Source organism: Mustela nigripes, chromosome 6, assembly GCF_022355385.1.
Source record: "Mustela nigripes isolate SB6536 chromosome 6, MUSNIG.SB6536, whole genome shotgun sequence".
Classification (NCBI taxonomy): Eukaryota; Metazoa; Chordata; class Mammalia; order Carnivora; family Mustelidae; genus Mustela; species Mustela nigripes.
The window spans coordinates 96,281,588-96,305,560 of record NC_081562.1 but is presented as its reverse complement, the minus strand read 5'-3'; the positions used below and the strand labels follow the sequence as shown (position 1 = coordinate 96,305,560).

At 36.6% G+C, this 23,973-nt stretch overlaps 1 protein-coding gene across 1 annotated transcript in view; it reads right to left on the bottom strand.

Moving 5' to 3' along the window:
• LOC132020385 (N-acetylglucosaminyl-phosphatidylinositol de-N-acetylase-like) overlaps nucleotides 1-23,973 on the bottom strand; it is a 25,386-nt gene extending 1,413 nt beyond the window's left edge. Inside the window, exon 1 of the mRNA XM_059404541.1 lies at nucleotides 23,883-23,973. Coding sequence (XP_059260524.1) covers nucleotides 23,883-23,973 — 91 coding nt within the window. The remainder of the gene's footprint in view (nucleotides 1-23,882) is intronic.

The following is a 23,973-nucleotide window of genomic DNA, read 5'->3' as shown; positions in this document are numbered from 1 at the left end:
TTTAAAGATTTTATTTATTTATTTGACAGAGAGAAATAACAAGTAGGCAGAGAGAGAGAGGAGGAAGCAGGCTCTCTGCTGAGCAGAGAGCCCGATGCGGGACTCGATCCCAGGACCCTGAGATCATGACCTGAGCCGAAGGCAGCGGCTTAACCCACTGAGCCACCCAGGCGCCCTACTTTCAAAGTCATCCATGTTAATACATGTATAAATAGCAGTTACTTTTTATTGCTGAGGTTCCCACTGCATAAGTGTTTTACAATCTGTTTATCCATTCATATGTAGGTGGACAATGAGCTGATGGCTCTTTTGGTTTCTGGCTATTCCACATAAAACTGCTAGGGACATTTGCATATAAGTTATTTTGTGTACATAGTTTTCATTTATTAGGAATAAATATGCTGGAGTGAAATTGCTGTGTCGTATGATAAATGTATATTTAATTTGATAAATCAATACTAAACTTCTGTTCAAAATGATTGTGTTTAATCACATTTTCACCAGCAATGTGGAAGTATTCTAGTCGTTCCTTATCTTGATCAAGAATTGGTATTATTAGTGTTTTTAATTCTAACCATTGTAATGGATATAAATTTTTTTAAAGGTTTTATTTATTTATTTGACAGAGAGAGAGAGAGAGAGATCACAAGCAGACAGAGAGGCAGGCAGAAGGAGAGGGGGAAGCAGGATCCCCACTGAGCAGAGAGCTCGATGTAGAGCTTGATCCCAGGAAGCTGAGATCATGACCTGAGCCAAAGGCAGAGGCTTAACCCACTGAGCCACCCAGGTGCTCCATGGTTATAAATCTGTATATCATTGTCAAGTTTTCTAGTCTAGTAGAAACCTTAGTGGGTCTCAAGCCTATTTCGGCAGTAGAAAAGGTCTCCTACCAATACCATAGTACTATGATAGTCTCATTTTTATTGACTGTTTTAAGAATGACATTATTTCTGAACGCAACTGTTACAAGGGTAGATAACAGTCAGAATGAGGGTTAGCAATAGTCATAGCATTTCTGAGAGGTCAAGAAGAGATGAAGTCACATTCAGACTCTGTTACTTACTGATCCTTAAGTCTCAGGCACGTCACTCAACATTTGTGAGTTCTGTTTTCCTAATATGTAAATTGATTTAATAAATAGCAACTTAAAGATGTTTTCTTCCATATTACTCATAATATATATGACTTACACGTATTGTATGGTACCAGGCATTTAAAATACATTATCTTGTGCCATTCTCAAAACAGTTCTTTGGAGATGATGCATCATTACCATTATCTTCAGGTGATAAACCTGAGGCACAGAGGTAGCCCGACTAAAATCATTTAGGGTCAAGTGGTACAGTAGGTCAGAGTTGAAACCAAACACTCTAATTTCCAAAAACTTCAGTACTTAATCACTGTACTTCCTATCTCAACATCTGACACAATCATTTTACTTAGGGAAGCAACTGCTTTTGTTTAGAAAACTAAAGTCTAGAGAGCCTGAGTAAAGGCTGCAAAACAAAATCTGCAAAGAAAAGATCACAATAATCCTACAAAAAATTTAGAAGAGCAGTGTCGTTTTTACTGTTGCGCAGGGGTAAATGTTCAGAGAAGAGTCAGAGAAGGGAGGAGGGCTGACAGCAAGTGTGAAGGGATGAATTGAGAATCTTTCTGAAACTATGAGGGTGAACAGGAAATGAAACTCCACCAGATAGATGGCTGAAAACTTTGTTGAAGGCAATAATGCCTATTTTCTCATAAAGTAAACTGCGTTGCTAATAAACATATATACATACATATAGGCTCACTTTGTGCAATGTATAATGCTAAGGGCTAGCTAAGATTCAGAGGAAAGTGTCATTATTAATAATGGCTTACATGACTTTTGCTACTAGCCTAGAGGGTGAACGGTGACCAGATTTACCATTCCACGTGAAATAGCTAAAAAACTGGAAAACAATACAGGAAACATCTCTTTTTTCACGTATTGGCAGTCTTCCTGGGCTGAGGAGATTGGGTTGAGAATCCAGGCAAGGCAGGGTAGTTAGAATTCCCATAGCACAGTATAGTGTTTCATGAGAGGGAAAAAACAGAGAGTTTTCAGAAAGTCACCCTAGAGTCTTCAGCTGAGCACAGATGAGTACTTGCATATGAGGAAACTATCCAAGGCCATGGAAAGAACCACTTGAAAGGAGCAGAGGAAACAATCTCCAAAAGCTCTCATAGGGGGCGCCTGGGTGGCTCAGTGGGTTAAGCCGCTGCCTTCGGCTCAGGTCATGATCTCAGAGTCCTGGGATCGAGTCCCGCATCGGGCTCTCTGCTCAGCGGAGAGCCTGCTTCCCTCTCTCTCTCTGCCTGCCTCTCCATCTACTTGTGATTTCTCTCTGTCAAATAAATAAATAAAATCTTTAAAAAAAAAAAAAAAAAAAAAAAACTCTCATAGGGCCAGGAACAGTTTGTGTCTCCACTTACCAGAGAGTTAAATTTTGAAATGCAAGGTTTATTATTATGTAGAGTACTCAGAATGGGCTCGCCTCAGGAAGGAAATAAAATTAGCCTTAGACCAAAGGCTAACAAAACTCAAAAAGGAGCCTACAAAGGACAAAACTCTCTCCTAGGTAGCACAACTGTATCCCAGAACACAGCTTAAGACTATTTATAGGCATACAACATTTCTAGACCCAGTAATTAGAATTTAATCGCATATTACCAGGCCTGAAAAGAAGCAGAAAAATACAATTTAAAATGAAGAGATAAATCAATTACTGGAAACACACCCAGAAATGACATAGAGATAACATGAGTAGACATGGGCATTGGCACAGTTTTATATGTTCCAAATGTTCAAAAAGGGAGAGGAAAGATGACTTATATTATGCAGAAACATGGAAGATAAAAAAGAAGACCAATACTAAGCCTCTAGAGATGAAAACTATAATGTCTAAAGTGAAGATTTCACTGGACGAGATTATTAGCAGATGACACACTGCAGAAGAAAACATGGTCCCGTGAGTCATTAGCAATGGAAACTATCCAAAATGAAACAGAATTTTTTTTAATTTTTTTTTAATTTTTTTTTAATTTTTAATTTTTATTTTTTTAAAAGATTTTATTTATTCATTTGACAGAGAGAGATCACAAGTAAGCAGAGAGGCAGGCAGAAAGAGAGGAAGGGAAGCAGGCTCCCTGCTGAGCAGAGAGCCCCATGCGGGACTTGATCCCAGGACCCTGAGATCATGACCTGAGCCGAAGGCAGTGGCCTAACCCACTGAGCCACCCAGGCGCCCTGGAATTTTTTTTTTAAAAGGGAGGAAAACATTGATGCTTCAGAAATTATTTAAGCATTTTACATATTTTACCTCGATTAATCTTAACAAAATACTAGGAAGGCACTATTATTTTCCTCATTTTATACAACACACTACAGAAAAAAATAAGCCAAGTCACACAAATTCACATAGCAAACTTAATGTCTAAGCCAGTGCCAGAACACCCACTTGATGGCAAAGGTCTTTAGCCTTACCCTCAGCTGAAGGCAGAATCAGTCAGAGTTAGTCTTAAAATAGAAATTGGAATTCTGGAAGCTTCCTTTAAATTTCAAAGCTACCAGGCAACATATAAACTCAGTGCAGGATAGTATTATGGGTTTGGTGTGTGTTTTACCAAGAGCAGCTTTCTGAAACCTGTTCCGACTGATTTCTTCAATACTATATTCCCATTGGCTAATTCTCCTGACTGTCCAAGTATAAAGTTTTCCTAATTACTTTCTACATCAATAAGCTTTGTTTTTATTTCTATGATTTTTTATGGATTCTTTATTACTGTTAGTTTGTATTGCTCTGCTTTCTTTATCATCATGGATTCCTTATCATTTCTGTTTACTGTTAGCTTATATTGTTCTCATTTTATTTTTATGAGTATCTTATTTTTATGATTATCCATGCTTCTTTCTCCCCTTTACTTTTTTAAAAAATAATTTTATTTATTATTTGTCAGAGAGAGAGGAAACATGAGCAGGGGGAGGGGGACCGGGAGAAGCAGACTCCCCACTGAGCAGGGAGCCAAATGTGGGGCTTGATCCCAGGACCCTGGGACCATGACCTGAGCCGAAGGTAGATGCTTAGCCAACTGAGCCACCCAGAGGTACCTATCCCTTTTACATTTTTTTTTTAGATTTATTTATTTATTTGACACATACACACAGAGAGTATAACCAGGGAAAGCAGCAGAGGGAGGGGGAAGCAGGCTCCCGCTGAGCAAGGAGCCCAATGTGGTCCCAGGACCTTGGGATTGTGACCTGAGCCAAAGGCAGTCACTTAACCAGCTGAGCCACCCAAACACCCTCTCTTTTACTTTTGAAAACTAAATTCCTAGAAAAGAATAATTATAACAAACCTAAGAAATAACAATACTAATGACTGTATCTAATATTCACCTCTCATTAGCATTTCATTGGATATCCACTTTTGGAAGGCCAGGATAGATACAGCACACATGGATTACCGCTACTATGGCTACATACATGCTTGTATGTTCTGGTGTGTACATGCATGCGTTTCTTTAGAGTATATGCCTAGAAGTGGAATTGCTTAGCATACGTTATGTGCATCTTCAGCGTTCCTAGACAAAGTCAAAAGGTCTTCCAAAATTGTTATGTCAAGTTACACTCCCCCAGTGGTATATAATAATTCCTGTTAATCCACATCTTCCACAAAAGTTGGCATTTTTATACTTTTTCAGTTTTTCACATTTCGTGAGTGTTAAGTAGTGTCTCATTTATTTTCTGTTTTCAGGTTGTCTTGTCTTACCTTTGTATCCTTAGATGCTAGAGCAGTTCCATCAAGATCCTGTTTGCAATCCCTGGCTATTTATTTGTTGAATGGATGAATGAATCTCAAGATTTGGTATTGGTTAATTAAGAAAATGGTGATGCTGTTAATAAAAATAAAGAGAAAGGGGGAGAAATACAATGAGATCACTGCTGTGAAGATCAGGGAAAACTTAAAAAACAAAATAAACTGAAACTAATTGTCAACTGAGAGACACCATAACCATCTGAATTAAAAAACGTCATATATTATGTCAGTCTCCTCTTTGTATTATTAGCTCCCCAATCTCAGTTCTGTGAGGATAAAATTATTTGCTACAACTTTTTTTCTTAAACTTAACTGTTTTCTTCATAACAGATGAAGAAAATCATTGCCTTCCTTTAATATTTTAAAACTTGGCACGAAAGCATGTGTTAATTGTGTGCATGTCTTTTTAGCCATCACTTATATTAAGTCATTGAAATTTTTTGATTGGACTGCATGCTGAGATAAATGAGTCATTTGTAAACAAACAAACAAAAAAAAAAACAAAACCCCACACCTATCCTGATGATAAATTACCCATTATATCAAAGAGAAGATGTAAGCATTGCTAATGCATACTTCACTGTAAGAACTGTTTTCACTTTTAAAAAAGAAGTGCCCTTAGAAATAGAAAAAATAAAAATAAAGAAACTGAAAGCCATAATAAGCTGACTGACTCATTATGGCTTATAAAGCAAAAGGAGAGTTTTATGACTACCAGTGGATTAACAAGTGCCTGTGTAACTGGATGTTTTTATTCACTTAATATATTTAAGCTGGCTATATGATAAGCTCTATGTTCAATGAATAATTGCTCAGACTTTCACTTCAATTTGTTTATGCCTGCCTGAGCACTTAAGCATTTCAGCATGTCATCCAGATTGTCATTTCACACAGATATATCTGTTTCCTTATTATGGAAATAATGGTTTAAGAGTAATTTGATACTGCATTTTTCAATGTTGGGAAGAAGGAATCTCTGAATACATTGTGTCTAGTATATAGTCTTGAACTAAAATTGTAATCCTTTTTAATATTTAGGTAAGAACTAGTCTTCTATAGAGTAAAGTCTGTGCTTGGCACAAAAAAATGAAAGGAATTTGTTCCACTGAAAGATATAGTTAAATTTGAGAAATAACAAAACAACTTTGTAAGGTTCTTAAATATTTATATCTGTCCATTTGTGTATTTGCAGCCCTGGCTTATTACATTCATTACGGATGGCAAAGCGAATCTGAAATTTCAGAGGAGAAGCCATAGGACTAGCAAAGAAATGGGAAAATGAAGTAGCATTCATACTCTTATTTATTCACATATTATTTCCCTCTTAATACTTCTCTTATGAATATACTTTTTATTGTATTCACAGTTCTGTGTTAGGCAGCATTATAGATTATGTCCACATAAAGCTCACCTCAGTAACTCACAATTAACCTTATTTGCAAACAAGTTACTGCAACTGTAATTAATTGTAATTAAATGAAGATGAGGTCATGCTGGAGTGGACCTCTAATCCAATATGCCTGGTGTCTTTATAAAACGGAGGAAATTTGGACATAGACACATATGTAAACAGGGAAAATGCCTTATACAGATAGGAGTTACGCTGCCGAGAAACCACCACTGCTAGGAACAGCCAGAAACTCCCAGAAGCTAGGAGAGAGACCCAGAACAGATTTGTCCTAGGATCTTCAGAGGAAGCATGACTCTGCTGATCCGACCAGCCTCCCAAACTGGGAAACATTGTTTCTGTTGTGCTAAGTCACACAGTTTGTTGTTCTGGGCTATGGAAGCCCTTTCAAACTAACATAGGTGGGGACTACATTATAAAGAACTATGGTTGACTATGGAAAGAGCCTAGATGTCCATCAACAAATGAATGGGTAAAGAAGATGTGGTGTCTGTATACACACACACACACAGAGGAATACTATGTAGCCATCAAAAAACTGAAATCTTGCCATTTGCAATGATGTGGATGGAACTAGAGGGTATTATGCTGAGCGAAATAAGTCAATCAGAGAAAGACAATTATCATATGATCTCTTTGATACAAAGAATTTGAGAAGCAGGGTGGGGACTCATGGGGGGAAGGGAGGGAAAAATGAAACAAGATGGGACTGGAGAGGGAGACAAACAATAAGAGACTTAATTTCAGGAAACAAGCTGCTTGGGGGGAGGGAGGGATAGGGTGGCTGGGCGATAAACACTGGGGAGGGTGTGTGCTACGGTGAGTGCTGTGAATTGTCTAAGGCTGATGATTCACATACCTGCACCCCTGAAACAAATAATACCTTATATGTTAATTAAAAAAAAATACTCTACTGAAAGAATCCAAAGGGGGGGAACAAATAATTATAGCTGACCCTTAACTGCATATGTCCACTTATCCGTGGATTTTTTTCAACAAACACAGTACTGTAAATGCATTTTCTCTGCCTTACGGTTTTCTTAATAACATTTTCTTTAGATTACTTTGTTGTAAGAATACAGTATATAATACACACAATGTACAAAATATGTGTTAATTTACTATTTATGTCAACAGTAGACTATTAGTTAAGTTTGGGGGAGTCAAAAATTATATGTGGATTTTCAACTGCATAATGGGGAGTCAGCACCCCAACCCCCATGTTGTTTGAGGGTCAACAGTATTCATCTCTTTTAAGAAGATAAAAATATGTATAATTAATTGAAGAATATAAAACATGGGTAAATTACTCAACAGAATGATATAGAGGAAATACTACAGGGTTTCAGAGGAAGGAAAGCAGGTATGGAAACTACTTCACTTCCAGAGAAGCCAAGCTAGGTAGATTGGATGATACTGACAATGGGTGTTGATACTTAGGAATAATTTTGCTTTTCTGAGAAATTAACTTGTTTTTATTTTCCGGATTTTCTTCAGTTTTACTCTATCAGAGCCAAATCTGGAGTCTACATGTAGCATGTTTATTTGCCTTTACAGCATACATTTTTATATTTCCTAATTCTATAATGTCCTTGCCCTTTTTTTTCCTTCTTTTTCTTCAGCTTCATGTTCGTTTGACCTTGGTGATTTTTATGTGTCCTTAACAGCCACTCTGAAGTCCATCCCCAAAGAGGAGTTGAGATTTGGAAACACAAATGAAAGCTAGGAATGACAGGAAATGGGGGTGGGATAAAGATAGGTACAAGACACTGCAGGACAGGGTGAGGAAGCCCTGTGTGCTGCTGTAGTGGGAGCATGGCACCAGGCTCCCAGGGGAAGTAGGAGTGTTTAGGTCCAGAACAGCAGGAGTATAATATTGGTATTACAATTCTCTCTTCCCTGTCCGTAACTGGTGACTACTCATACCTTTCCCTCTGAGTGCCTGGTAGCTTTACAATTCTGTTTGATTTAGAAGGAAGATCAAAAGGAAACATTATTTTAATATACACAAAAGGAAACATTATTTTAATCTGTGCTGAGATGAAAGAGGGAAGACCAGAATAAGGAAATCCTATGGGGTTAGGTTAAGGAGAAACTGATTTGCTTAGTAAATTAAGCAGAGTTTAATTAATGGAAAGAAATACTTATATTGGAAAGTTAAAAACATGCATAAATTTCCTGACCATTTTACTTTAATCTGAAACATATAAATGTACATTTACCAATTAATTTTTTGATGCTTATCCAAGACTTTTCTTTTTCACTAGCTGAAATTCTACATCGTTCTTTTGGTGCAAACCACACCCATATGGCATCTAAGATTTTCAGTTGGAACATATTTAAAATACAACTACACATACACACTAAGTGAACAAATCTGTATATTTATGACATTTTTTCCCTCAATCTTTTAAAGTTGACAGCCAATAGCCATTGGCCATTTATCAAGTCTTTCCATATTATTCAAATTAGTTTTTCAGAAACAACATTTTCCCTTTCACACTCATATATTGATTTACATAATAATAAACTACTTCATGTAATGACACTGACAAATCCAACTGGTGGAACAGACTGGGAACCCATGCCATTGATTTACTGGTAGAAGTAAATAAGAATGCTAGCAAGTAGTTCAAGATCTGTTAGTTTTTGATATTCTCTGAACATCAGACCTTCTAGTGGGAACAAAAGACACTGGTTAATCTGGAAAGCTGAATTAAGAGAGATTTCTTAAAAGAGTTTCCACTAGTATTTCAAAAGGGCAGAGGTATAAAAGAAGAGGAAATTGGTGGGCAGAGGTGCTGAAGAAAATCTATAGTCAACTGACCAGTATGAATTAAGTGTATACTGTACTATATTCGATGCACTGGTGTTACATGAGGGAAGGAAATAAAGTCCCTATTCTCAAGGAACTTATATTCTCAGTAAACCTATAACTATATAATTAATCAATTTGTGATAATAGCTGAGAAGGAAAATAAACCAGAGTGGGAATAGAGAAAATGAGTGTTTTTTTAGATAAGTTTGTTAATGAGGCCCTGATAAGATGAGATTTAAGTGCAGACATTAATAAAGTAATGGGGTAATCCATGAGGTTATCTGGAGGGTCATCTTTCCAGGCAGAGATAGGAATTACCTGGCATTAATCACAGACAAATCAGGAGACCACTAGGACAGAGGAACGTGAGCAAGGTGGGGAATGAGAAGAGATTGGAGCAGAGACTACAGAGGCTAGACACGAGGATGGAGGGTGCAGGTCACCAGAGAGTACTTGCAGGAAGATGGGAATCCACCGCAGGGATTTTAGCAGTCAGGAAAATGTTCCACTTCTATTTCAGAAGGATCATTCTGGTGCTGTGTAGAATAAACTGGAGATGAGGACTAGCAATAACGGAATGTGCATTCATATACTAGATTTTGTTAGGCCAGATCATGCCATGATCCCCATTCGGCATCTTTCGCCTCTCTGCCTGTCCCCTAGAGTCTTCCGAACTTGGTTTAATCCTGGTGAATCCCATGTCACCACAGCCTTCTCAGTCACCACAATTGTTAAGAGTATTAACTGAAAGTTCACTGCTGGCGTAGCCCTATCTCTTACTGCCTACATCCAACCAAGTCCTGTTCTTTTTGTCCATTTTCATGGTTATGAACTGGTCTAAACTAACCACATCCCAGGCTCCTAACCCATGTCCCAATGGATACTCTTGCCTCACTCTAGAAGATTTTCAACTCAGCTACCAAAGTGAAACTTCAAAAGTGTAAATCAGAGAGTGTTAGTGAAATGCATTTTAGAAATTCCTAAATTGCATTCTAAAGTGCATTTCAGAGCACAAGGGTGGCTCAATCAGTTGAGCGACCTTCAACTCATGTCAAGATCCTAGAGTCCCGGGATCAAGTCCCACATTGGGCTTCCTGCTCAGTGTGGAGTCAGCTTCTCCCTCTGACCATCCCTCATCCCATGGTTTCTCTATCTCCCTCTCTCTTTCTCAAAAAAAAAAAAAAAAAAAAAAAAAAAACTTTAAAAATAAATAAATAAATAAATAAATAAATGCATTTCATTCTCCTGTTTAAGAAAAACCTTTCTCCAGCTTTCCATTTCTTGGAGATACCTTGAAATACAAACACCAAAACTTTTAAGTTGCTGGGCCCTTCGTGATCTTTCCCTTCACTACTTACCTCCTCTGAGTACCCACAGCTGATCTCCCTTCTCTTCTTCTTCTTCAGTGTAGAGCTACAATTCCATCTTCTTTTGTTAACATTCTGAGATTTTCCTAAGTCAGACCATTGCTTTAGCACAAAATCATTCACTTCCCCTAGGATTCCCTCTTTTTAGTCTTGCTTAGTTTCTTTCTTCTCTCCTTCTCTTTTCTTTCTCTCTTTCTTTCTAATTCTTTCTTTTCTTTCTTCTCTTTCTCTACTTTCTTTCCTTTTTTTCCTAAGAGCAAGAGCATGAGGCAGGGGATGGAAGGGCAGAGGGGGAGAGAGAGAGAAAGAGAGTTTTAAGCAGGCTACATGCCTAGTGTGGAGCCCAACATTATCCGACCTGAGCCAAAATCAAGAGTCAGGTGCTTAACCAACTGAGCCACCAAGGCATAATTCTTACTTAGTTTCTTAATCTCTGTTTTGTTAAAACAAGACAGAACTTTTCTTTTCTTTTCTTTTTTTTTTAAAGATTGATTTACTTGAGAGAAAGCCTGCATGCACATGGGTGCACAAGTAGGGCGAGAGGCAGAAGGAGAGGGAGAGAGAGAATCTCAAGCCGACTCTGTATGGCAGGGCTCGATCTCACAACCCTGAGATCATGAGCTGAGCTGAAACCAAGAGTCAGGCGTTCAACCAACTGAGCCACCCAGGCGCTCCAAAACTCCACAGACTTCTTATGCAGACCTGGATTACATCTGTGTGTTTCTATCATATGTGCAGACTGACCTTTATGGACTGTAAACCCTAGAAGATGGGGCAGTATTTCTCATGTCACCAGAATCTGTCCATGCCTAGAACATGACAGGTGACAAATATGTAAATGAATGAATAAATGAAAGCATTTCCCTTTTAGTCTAAATCAGCAGTGTTTATTGATAATCTTCTATCTCCTTTCTGATTATGTCCATGATCCTGTTTGGCAGCAAACATTTCTTTCTTCTGTGAAGACAAGAGACTTTATGTGGCCTTATTCTTTCTGCAGATTTTCAGTACAAAATCAAGAATTCAGGAATAGAATAGATTGGGAGAAGTAACATAAATATGATGGTAATTATCATATAGTGAGTTTTCTCACTATATGAAGGAGGAAAATTTCTATTTCTTCCATTCTTTGCTAAAAGAGCACCTTCTAGTAAGTCTGTCATTACCATGTTATTTAAAGTTTTACCTACCACATATCATATTTTAGCCAGCACTAGACCTTTTTCTAATAGTGCTTTCTTTCTTTTAGGTGGAATTTCTAGGGTACTCTGGGCTCTAGCTGACCTCTTCCAGCATCTTCCATGTACATTTAAGCCCTGTTTTTCTACCTTCCTTAATGGGCTCTCCCCTCAGACCCCAGAACCAAGCCTAGAATTTTTTTTTAATGTCAGACACTCACACATGAGTTTTAACTATTGATGACAGGTTGGGGAGTGCAATAGTAGCTCTGGCCCACATCCTTGTGTTTTCTCGTGTCTTCCGGCTAATGTACTTTTTTTAGTCCTAATGCTCACTAGTCACTCAATGCATTGATGGTGAGTGGTCTGTGCACCAGAAGCCCCATCAGGGCTTAATCCTAACAGACATGAGTACACTCATGGCATGGTACCTTTTCTAGTCACTCTTGTTGCACCTACGTGTTCATACTTGTATGTAGTGGTACATTCGACTCACTGGATTTTTTTTTATTTTTTTATTTTTTTTATGATCTAAGATGTAGGGTTGGGAAGGTTGGTTGGAGTTGACTATGGGATGTTCATGGAGATCTATTATAAAGCAATGGTGGAGATGCCTGTCTGCAGATAATGAGCACCTGGTAGTTAGACAGAAGCAAGTGAGGGCCCAAGACAAGAACAGAGGCAAGAGTTACTAGGACAATGCTACTGGGAGGGATTAAGACTTTAGTTTTGAGTAGCTTTTGATAGACCAATCTTCACTGTTACATAATCTCTTAATTAATCAGTCCTTCCAGCCTCAGGGTGACCTCTTCCTCTTCTAAACAGTCTACTGTTGGTTGAGTTGTTTCAATATTTGCTACTAAAGTTTCCATGGAATTACACCTTGCTTCTTCAACTACAATATTCTTGCAAGTAGGCACACCTCTGACAACAGAGTACATTTCACCTTAGAGGATCAATAAATACACACTAAATTGATTCAATATTCTTCTGTGACAATACTGACTAGGATGCACAGAGATTCAAACTGAACACTAGTACAGTTCACATAATTGTATTCTCCTATTTGTTTATATTGGAATGTGCATGCTAGGAAAGGCTATTGAGGAACTGCCACAAGGTCACTGAGAAAGCAATTCAGGGCTGGTTGGGTGATATGTGATTTAATCATTTTAAAGAGGCAGAACTTGATGAGTTCAGTAGTTTCCTTATGCACAATTTATTTTATGATTTTTTTTTAACTTTGAAAGTAGAAAATGATAAAAGCAGCAGTTTCATTTTATCGCCATGTCTCTCATCATTTCAGAAAAAAAAAATCTAGGCCACATCTAAATTTAGGATAATATTTAAGTGATTCTAAGTTGTCCCACAGTAAATCTCTGACCTCTATGTCAGCCAAGCTAAGGAATATAGAACATAGGCTGTTCCAGTTCAAATTAAAGAAGTCCTATCTCATTGAAAGGTTGCAAAGAAGCATTCTGTTGAGTGTACGGGTTTTTAAATGAGAGTTTACCACTCATCCTTCTGGCCTTTCTCCTCATTGATTTTTTTTTTTTTAAATACCAGAAATGCTTTCAAACTTCTGCCAGAAAATGAGTTTCTCTAAAGGACAACAAAGCTCCTTTGAGTAGCAAATATAAGATATTCGACCAAGATGGTATCAGTGGCCACACAAACATTTTTTTAATTGGATATATGTGCATTTGCTTTTAACCATTCTTGTCTATTGTAATGTTTCTGTGCTTCCAAGCACATTTCTTAAAGTTTAAAATAATACCAAAAGAGATTTCATTGCAGAGTAAGCTACTGCCTTGCAGGACACTTCAATTCTTAAACTAAAAAAATGGGCAGTAATTGATACAAACCTGATAACTCCCATTTTAGCAAACACCTTGACTTCTCTTACACATGTTTACAATTCCCTCAGCTCCTTGGGTAGCAGCTTTAATCATTGGCTTGCTGCTCTTATCTCTGTTTATATTCCTTTCCTTAGTGACCTCTTCTACTTCCAAAGCTTCGCTCTCACTTCTATACATATGGCTCTGAAACTTTCATCAACATCCACTTTCTTCAGTACTCCAGACACATAGCTGTGTTTACTCAGTAGACACTTCTTATTATAAATCTAATCATCTCGATTTCAAATGTCAACAATCAAAGTCAATATTGTATCTACCACTCTTTACTCCCTTTTTCATTTCCTAATTACTGTTGATAATGATAATGAGGCATGCTGTGGATCAAGATGGCGATAATGAAAAAGAGGTATACTGGAGTCAGCCCAAGGGAATCAATCTGACACGCAATAATCAATCAAAGTTTTCAAAGATGTCCAACTTAGATATTGATCTGTGTCAGGAACACAGCCATTGTCTTCATTTGACCAAGAAGTTGGTAATACTCTTCCCCCAATGCCATTACTTCTAGTCTTCTCTCCTTTTATCTGAACCCACATGTCACTTATGGTTTCGATCATCACTTCTTATATCTTCTAGAAGATGACATTTGCACAGTAAGAAAAATCAAGAACTGATCAGATAATGTTTTTAGCTGTTAAAATTTCTGCTAAGCATTCTCTTGAAGAATTCAAGTTCTCCATAGTTCCAATATAATGCCTCAGAATTGGAGTGCACTATTCTATGGGTTTGTTTTTCATTTAGGGAGAAATATACACAGCATTTTCTCATGGAACTAGATTTTTAATATTCTTTTTTTAAAAAATAATTTTTATTTATTTATTTGAGAGAGGAGAGTGTGAGAGAGAGCACAAGCAGGGAGAGCAGGAGAAGGAGAAGTAAACGCCCTGCTGAGCAGGAAGCCTGATGCGAGACTCGAGCCCAGGACCCTGGAATCATGACTCAAGCCTAAGGCAGATGCCTAACTGGCTGAGCCACCCAAGCACCCTAAGTAGAGAATATTTTTCTAGAGACATATTCCATATCTATCCTTTTAAGTTTGAGGATAGAAAGGAATATTCACCATATTTTATTGATTTCAATTTACTGTGAATTATAATTATAATAATTAATTATATGTGAACTTGTTTATACATGCTAGGCACCAGCAAGACAAAGTAGAAAAAGCACAGTGCTTACACTCAATAGATCTGGCTTTAAATCCTAAATCCACATGAAATCCTAGGTCCTCCACCTACTTGCAGAATCATCTCAGAGAAGTCCTTTAACTCTGTTAATATAGGGTTTATTTATCTTTGAAGAGGATAATGATGCCTATTGTATATGTTCATTTTAAAGGTCAGAGGAACTTTGTGAAAAGTAGCCTGAATGTAAAAGATATTTAAGTAAGAGTAGGTATTATTTTCTGAAGCCACTGGTATGATTTACAACATTCTTCCCAATTTATTTTTAATAAATAATTCTTAGTTTTCATCCCATTATGAGTTTTCATCCTATGGCATATATGATGTTATCCATTTTTTAAAAGATTTTTATTTATTTATTTGAGAGAGAGAGTGAAAAAGAGAGCATTAAAGGGGAGAAGGTCAGAGGGAGAAGCAGACTCCTTACAGAGCTGGGAGCCTGATGTGGGACTCAGTCCCACGACTACGGGATCATGACCTGAGCTGAAGGCAGGGGCTTAATCAACTGAGCCATCCAAACATGCTGTGTTATCCATTTTTTATTCAATTACTTGTTCAACCAAAATTTACTGGACACAAGTGTGTGCCAGGAACTATGCCAAATAATAGATAAAAAAAAGAAGTTATTTTCTCAAAAGAGCTTCAAATCTAAGTAGAGTAGCAGATAAGTAAAATGAACATTTACAAAAAAGTATGACAAATAATTGAAGTAGCCACAGAGTTACTACACCATTTATACTTCCCAGAGCTATTTGGGTGTTCTTTTGATTAGGTATGTCTCATATCAAAATCCTTATTCCCAGTTTCAAGAGATGCATTCCATCCTAAGTCATGACCCTTCTCTTCTGGGCTCTCAAACTATGGAAAGAGCCAGGATCCCCTTCAGCAGATGAATGGATAAAGATATGCAATGGAATATTATGCCTCCATCAGAAAGGATAAATACCCAACTTTTGTATCAACATGGATGGGACTGGAGGAGATTATGCTGAGAGATCAGTCAGAGAAAGTCAATTCTAATATGGTTTCATGTACTTGTAGAGTATAAGGAATAACATGGAGAACATTAGGAGAAGGAAAGGAAAAGTGAATTGGGGGAAATTAGAGGGGGAGATGAACCATGAGAGACTGTGGACTCTGAGAAACAAACTGAGGGTTTTGGAAGGGAGGGGGTGGTGGGTTGGGTGAGCCTGGTGGTGGGTATTAAGGACGGCACATATTGCATGGAGCACTGGCTGTGGTGCATAAACAATGACTCTTGGAACACTGTCAAAATTAAATTAAACTAAAAAAAAAAAAGTTGAGAAAGTTGATTTTCGTTGTTGTTGTTATTATTAGTGAGTACCATGATCACACAAAGGCAAGACCTAGGAAACAGGACATTCATCATCCAGCAAACAGCTGGAGACTGCTCAAAGAGAAATAGTCATCTGACATATTTTTCTAAATCACCTTCAAGTTATGACCGACAAAATAAACTTCACATATGTCAGGTGTACAATTTGATAATTTAAAAAAATGTATGTATCCATGAAATCCTTACTAATCTTGGTAATGAACACATTAATCACCCTTTAATTTCCTTCTATCCCTCCTCCCGACCTCCTCTTTATCCCCAGGCAATCACTGCTCTGGTTTCTGTCACTTATATATTAATCTGCATTTCTCTAGAATATGATGCAAATGGAATTAATATTATGTACTCCTTTTTGGATTTCTCACTCAGCATGATTATTTTGAGATTCATCTCTGTATTTATGTGGATCATAAATTTCTTTTACTAATATCCCATTGTGTAGATATACCATGATTTGGTTATACATTCTGGATTGTTTCATTTTTAGTGATTATAAATAAAGCTACTGTAAATATTCATATCTGCATTTGTATCTATCTAGCCATCTAGCTATTTGCCTTAGATATAGCTCTGTATGGAAATACATTTTTATTTCTTTTATATAAATACCTATGAAGGAGTGCAATATGTAGGTAATACTGTAGATATATTTTAATTTTATTAAAATGCTGCTAAACTGTTTTTCAAAGTGATTGTTCTAGTTGTTCCACATCCTCAACAACACTTGATATAGTCAGTTTTTTAATTTTAGCTGTTCTAATGGATACATAGTAAAGTATCTCATATAGTTTTAATCTTCATTTCCCTAATGAATAATGAGGTTGAGTATCTTTTCAAGTGATTATTTGACGTGTTTCTTTGGTGAAGGGACTTTTAAAATCTTTTGCCCATTTTTCACATCTTTATGTATTCTGGATATAGGTCCTTTATTAGATAACATGATTTAAAATTTCTTTCTCCCAAGCTGTGGTAGCCACATGTGTTCTTCAAAAGGCAAGTTTTCTTAATTTTGAAGTCCCACTTACTGTGTGTGTATGGGCATGCGTATGTTTTTTTTTTTTTAATTTTATTTATTTGACAAACAGAGATCACAAATAGGTAGAGAGGCAGGCGGAGAGAAAGAGAGGAGGAATCAGGTTCCCCGCTGAGCAGAGAGCCCAATGTGGGACTTGATCCCAGAACCCTGAGATCATGACCTGAGCTGAAGGCAGAGGCTTTACCCACTGAGCCACCCAGGCGCCCGCATATATTGTTTTTTGTTTTTGTTTTTGCTTTTGGTAGTTTTATATAGGAAATTATGGCTCAACCCAATGTCATAGAGTTTTTTTTTCCTATATTTTCTTTGATAAGTTTTATAGCTTAAAATTTTACATTTAGATCTATGATGTGATTTGTATGTGATATGTGATATTATAGCCAGAATTTCTAATACTGTTTCTTAGCCACTATACTTCAAGTCACAATATGATGAACAAATTTGGATAGTATGGGAAGATAGCAGGGTGGGAAAATATTTAACAGAACCATGACAGAAAAAAAATTGTAAAATGCTTGACTGATGACTTGTGTGTTGGATCCAATAAATTCAGTGCTTAACTTCAGGTTGCGTAAAACATATCTTGATATCAGAAACAAATATAAACAAAATAAATTAGTAACTTCAGTAGTCTTAACAGCGAAAGTAATAAAACATTTCATGTAACAGACATGTTATTTTGCTACAGTACTAGCATACTACACAATCATTCACAGTCTGAAAGATATGACTGATGTTATTCTAACTCAGACATTCCTAATCATCCAAGTTCATACTTTACCCTATTTTAAAGACTTTTGTCTTCAGAGAAGTCACTCTTCTCTAGGCAGAGTGAGCTGATACTTCTGTATCTCTCTAGCACCTTGAACACACCTCTGTGACAGCACTGTATGTATCTTAAGTGTTTAACTTCCCTACACCACACTAGATTGTCAACACTCTTCAGTGTTGACAGAAAGGCCATATATTGAGTTCCTTTTATTGTAAGAGGATAAGACAGACAAGAACTCATTAAGAAAGAACAGGATAGGGATGTCTGGGTGGCTCAGTTGATTGTCTGTCTTAGCTCAGGTCATGATCCTGGGGCCCTACGAGTGAGCCCTGCTTCTCCCTCTGCCAACCTCTCCCCCTGCTTGCACTCTCTTGCTCTCTCTTACTATCTTACTCCGTCTCTCAAATTAATCTTTTTAAAAAATTTTAAAAACATGAAAGAACAAGGATAGTGACAAAATTTTAAGAACTCAGTTTACAAATAACTAAAGCAACTGAGGAACTTTATTTGTGGAAAACTTAGGGGTGCTACATTATCTGAAGGACTCTGTGAAAATGGGATCAGATAGCACAGATAGCACAGATAGCACAAATTCAGACACTAGTATTAGGGCACCAGATAGATACAAGATATTTCAGGTCATTATGCTGAGGAATTTGCCTTTTTACAGTAAAAGTTGCTCGAAGTAATGATCTATTGTAAATGCTTATTCCTCTCAGCACAGTTTATTCAAAACCTGTACTATAACTACTTCATCAGAATTTTACAGATGAGATTAAAACATTCAGTGAGTTGGGCACCTGAGTGGCTCAGTTGGTTGAGTGACTGCCCTCTACTCAGGTCATGATCCTGGAGTCCCAGGATCGAGTCCCACATCGCCATCCCAGCTCTTTGGAGAGTCTGCTTCTCCCTCTGACCTTCTCCCCTCTCATGCTCTCTCTCTCTCAAATAAATAAATAAAAATCTTTAAAAAAAAATTGGTGAGTCTAGATGTAAGTCCATCCATTCAAAAAAAAAAAAAAAGTCATCCATTCAAACCTGGGATTATTTAAATTTGGAACCATGAACTCTATTCAGATCTTGTCCAAGATCTGCAGGTGTTTCACAAATGTCCCTTTCTTTTCCTCTCTTTTTTCCCTCTTGCTTTCCATTATATTCCATCTTATTGTCATTTAACGGGCCCTAAAAGGAAGAATTCCAGCAATTAATTCTGTTTAGCTTCTTAACAGGCATTTCTACATCCAATTAATGTGTCTTCTAGTTTTTTATTTACAACAGAGAGATATCTTAAAGACTTCTTCTGCAACATTACCCACTGCTCAAAAATCTTCAATGTTTATTATCCTTTACCTATAGAATCATAGTTGATGACAGAGTTATTAAGTATGACTAATTGCTTCCATCATCCATTGTCTCATTCCCAACAATCCTATAACATATTAGTAATAAATATATAAAATAAATATATAAATAAATAAAGGAAATTTGTCCCAGATCATGTAACTAGTAACTGTAAAGATGGGAATTCTGGTCTGATCCCAAAGTTCAATTGTTAAACATTCTTTTCATTCTTTCCAAATACCCAGTTCTACCTCTCAAAAACTGTTCAAACTATTTACCCACCCTTATTTTGCACTGGCTATTGTCATATACTAACTTACTTCAAATGAGTCAATCTGTTTACTATTCCCTAAGTATTTCTCATATATTTTTTCATTTAAAAGCATAACTCATGGGGCACCTGGATGGCTCAGTGGGTTAAGCCTCTGCCTTCGGCTCCTCATGATCCTCGAGTCCTGGGATTGAATCCTGCATCAGGCTCCCTGCTCAGCGGGAAGCCTGCTTGTTCCTCTCCCACTCCCCCTGCTTGTGTTCCCTCTCTGGCTGTATCTTTCTCTGTCAAATAAATAAATGAATCTTAAAAAAAAAAAAAAAAAGCATAACTCTCTAACTTTTTCTGAACTTTAGTCTTTTCTTCTATAACGTAAGTATAATACTACCACTTACTTCATAAGGCTTTTGGGCTTTTGTGAGGTTTGGATGGAAAAAGCCTTGTATAAAGTCTATGTATCCACCAGTCTTATTGTAAGTTTTTAGTAAATTTTAGCTGCTATTACCCTTAACAATTATTGCTACACATCACAGTAACAATTCACAACTGGGAAATGTAAATACATTTTGGAAATGTACAATATAAAAGCATACGCAAATGTGCATTTGAACCTAGTAAGCATTCATAAATATATTGTAACCCACTGTGAAGGGGATCCCTCAACGCAGATCCACTGAGATATGGCTAGTATAGCTTGCAAAAGTGTCTTCCACAAAAAATCCTGTGAATGGCATTTATTTAAATTAGCCTATATTAAAAGATCATCTTTTATGTTTATTGCTAAATATAGTATTAACTTACAGTGGATTCACAATATTCTGTATTGAATTTTAAATATAAATTCAATTTTGAGATAATTTGTCTTTTCTTCCACTTATTTCTCATATTTCTCTAATATTTCTAAGGCATATTAAAACAAAATTGATGGATTTTAATATTATGAAAATAAATGATTACAGTATCTAGGAAAATTAGAGAAAAACGTTTAGTAAACAAATATTCTGAATTAAAGAATAGAAAGGAGTTATCTTCTTTATTTTAAATACCGAGTTAAAGAAAGCTACCATTGGGATAAAATAGAGAAGAAAAAGAGTAACTTATAGAAGAAGCTTTATGTTCTTGGATTTTTTTATATTTTCTCCATTAGGAGTCTTAAAACATGAGGCATTAACTTACAAATAACAGGAAACATAAAGATATATCAACTAGTTACAAAATGCAATGGAGCAAGATGTTGAGATAAAATTGGCTGGAAATTAAAGTGGGAAGGATCAAAAGCAGAAAGATTCAGGCCACAGAAAGTGCAATCAGAAGACTGTCAAATTTCACTGATACCTCAGTGCAGTTCACAGATTGATGGATGCTACTAACAATATATCAGTGGAAATGTCTGTGGCAATGCTGGATATGTTTTTATCAGTGTGAGAGAGGATGTCTCTAAAGATTGATATAAATATTTTGAAGTCTTCTCTCATTGTTCATAAGTGCTTTTGATCATCAATTATAGGGCCCATGCTTTATTCTCTTTGTGATTTTTATTCAGAAATGGTATATGAACAGGATTTATTTGTTCTTTTTCTATTTGCCCTGCTTTCCTGTTTCAGGTTGTGGTACAGGTGTGAGTGTGAGTACACATGAATGTGTGTGTTCAGGTATTTGATGCTTCTACATGCATGCATGTACCGTCTTTTCTTGTTCTTATTGGAGTCATTGCCTGTGATTTTGGTTTCCTTCCAGGTAACCAAATCCTTTGGTTACATATATGCAAAACACATTATTAGCAACAAAAAATAGATAATTAGGTCATTCATGTGCTACCTGTTGGGAAAAGACCAATATACCATACAACACCAAGAACATAATATGCTCACCTCAATGCTTAACTAAAAAACAAAATAAGAAAACACTTCTAAGTCTTTTTTTTAAATACAGCCATGCTTATTAAAAAAAGAAATAAACATAAACTTTCTGCATTGGAGGAAATCTTTAAAGCAACATTTGATATTGTTAAAATCATGCAGAAATCTGAGTATATATGCATGGGATCTCATAAATTTATATATCTACTTTTGGGGGGAAGACTCAATTCTAAGAAACATTTATCATGCTAAGCTATTATAATTCGGGGTGACAGTAAATTCTTCCTGTGAGAATTGCTCAAATGGATGAAATGAGCTCTTTTTTCTTTAACTCTATATTTAAGTGATGTGCATATGATACTACATATTTTAGACAAAATATGTTTGAGTTTGGTGGATAAAAACATAGTACATTTTTATTCAACTGATTTTCTAAAGAAACACAAGATACTTTCCTTCTAAGTACATGCTATGTAGTTCTGTTGCAGATGTAATTTTCCTACACATATTTATTATAAGGTGAAAAATATTTCATTCAAAATAAATACTAGTTGAAAGAATGAGTAATATTTTAGCATATTCAATAGTTTGGCTTATACAGTATAGCAGAGTTTAAAACTAATGAAGGATAAACAACATTAAAATACTTGCAATTTACTCAATTAATCTACAAAGTTTTGATTAACTCTCCTGTGGGTCAAGGAAGGTGCAATAGATTGTTCTAAAGATATTCTTCAAGTGAAATTAAAATTAGAATGAATTACATGTTAATTTACTCCACAAAAAATGGTTTAATTCTAGTTTTACTGAATTAAATATTTTTTTAAATGTGAAAAAAATATAGGCAGAATACAGTAAAATTCTTCCAAATAAATAACAGCAAATGTAAATAATTCATGGAGGACTGAAATAAGACTGTATTTCAAAGTCAAGTTCTTCAATGATATATTTTTAAAGGAGTCTGAAACAAATTAATTTACAAAATTAGAGGAATATTAACTCATTTTAATCATAGCCATCTAGTCTAGGCTGTGTTTATCCTATGGTTACAAAGCTAAGACCCACCCATTTGCCGAGAGGCACATTTGGAAGTCCACTTAAAGAGTTTCAATTAAAACCATTATCTTCAAACTTATAAAGTCAGTAATACCATGTCCGAATTTCACCCACTCAAAGTAAGAAGAAGAAATAAACTATAACAACCAAACCATTACAATGTGTGTGCATATATCTTTTTCTTTCCAACTAAAACTTTTAAAAAATTTTTAGTAGTTTAGTTTTGCTCATGATATGCTTATTCAGCCTTTGCTTTTCTGGAAAAAAAGTTACTTTGTTTTAATTTGTGAAGAACATTTTTACTGGATAAAAATTCTAGGTTTGTGTTTTTATTTCTTTTAAGCATGTTAGTATTATTCCAGTATTTTTTGGCTTGCCATTTCTCATGAGAAGTTTGTATCATTACCTTTGCACCACTGTATACAATGAATCTTTTTCTCAGAATTCTTAACAATTTTTCCTTAGTAATTTGATTATGACACACTTCAGTACAATTGTGTCTTTTGGATCAATGCATTTATACAGTACTTTTCATTAAATTGGGAAAGTTTTCAGCCAAGATTTCTCCGCATATTTTTTTCTCTCAGTTCCTCCCTACCTCACAAGTATGTTAAAATGCTTGAGACTATCATTCAGATCATTGAAGCTCTTTTAGTTTTGCAGTCTTTTTCTCCTCTGTGCTTTATTTTGGATAGTTTCTATTTCTGTGTCTTCAAGTTCATTGGTCTTTTTCTTCTGCAGGGTCTCTCTTTTCTACTAGTAAGACCTGGCAATGAAATGTTCACTTCATACATGAAATTTCTTATCTGTGGAAGTTACATTTAGGAATTTTTAAATTTTTTTTTCTCTTTTCATTATGTCCATATTTTTATTTGCATAATTCCCCACATTTAAAATAATTACTTCAAAGTTCCTGTCTCTACAGCAGCAGAATGTCAGCATAGGAATTTCTACCACTGGTGTCAGCCCCCTTCCCCAACTAACCATATGCTCAGAAAATGCCTTTGTAAGACCAAGGATTCTAGGTGAGGGAATATAGAACCTGAGCAACAGACAGTAATAAGAAAAGGCACATTGAGGCGGGTAGGAAAGATGGATTCACACTACTGAAAACAAAAAGACACTTTCCCCATGGAAGGAGAGTAATGTGGGCCCTAGATCCAAAGGCCCCCAGAGCTGATGCCCCTGTACAAGCTGACTCCCGCAGCCCTAGGTGGCTGCCTGGGGGCTCCCAAGAACCCAGCCCCCACTCCCCCATCTGGTGCCTAAGTTCCAGGCTCATTGTGGGACCCAGGGCACCTTCCATGGCAGGGTTCCCTGGGGATTCCTGGAAAACATGGCCCAGGGCCCTCTCTGCTGGTTTCCAAGGCCCTAGGAGGCTCCCCATGACAATAGGCCCCATGGTTCTCATGACTCAAGTGGTGGGCTCATTTGGCATCCCTGTACTCCAGGCCCTCTTTCCACCCTTCCTCACACACCTGTCACTGCAACAGCCCTGGTGGTGTCCTTGGCCTCAGGCTCTGGATACATCCCAGTGAACTGGGTTCCAGCAACCCTAGGTAACCCCAT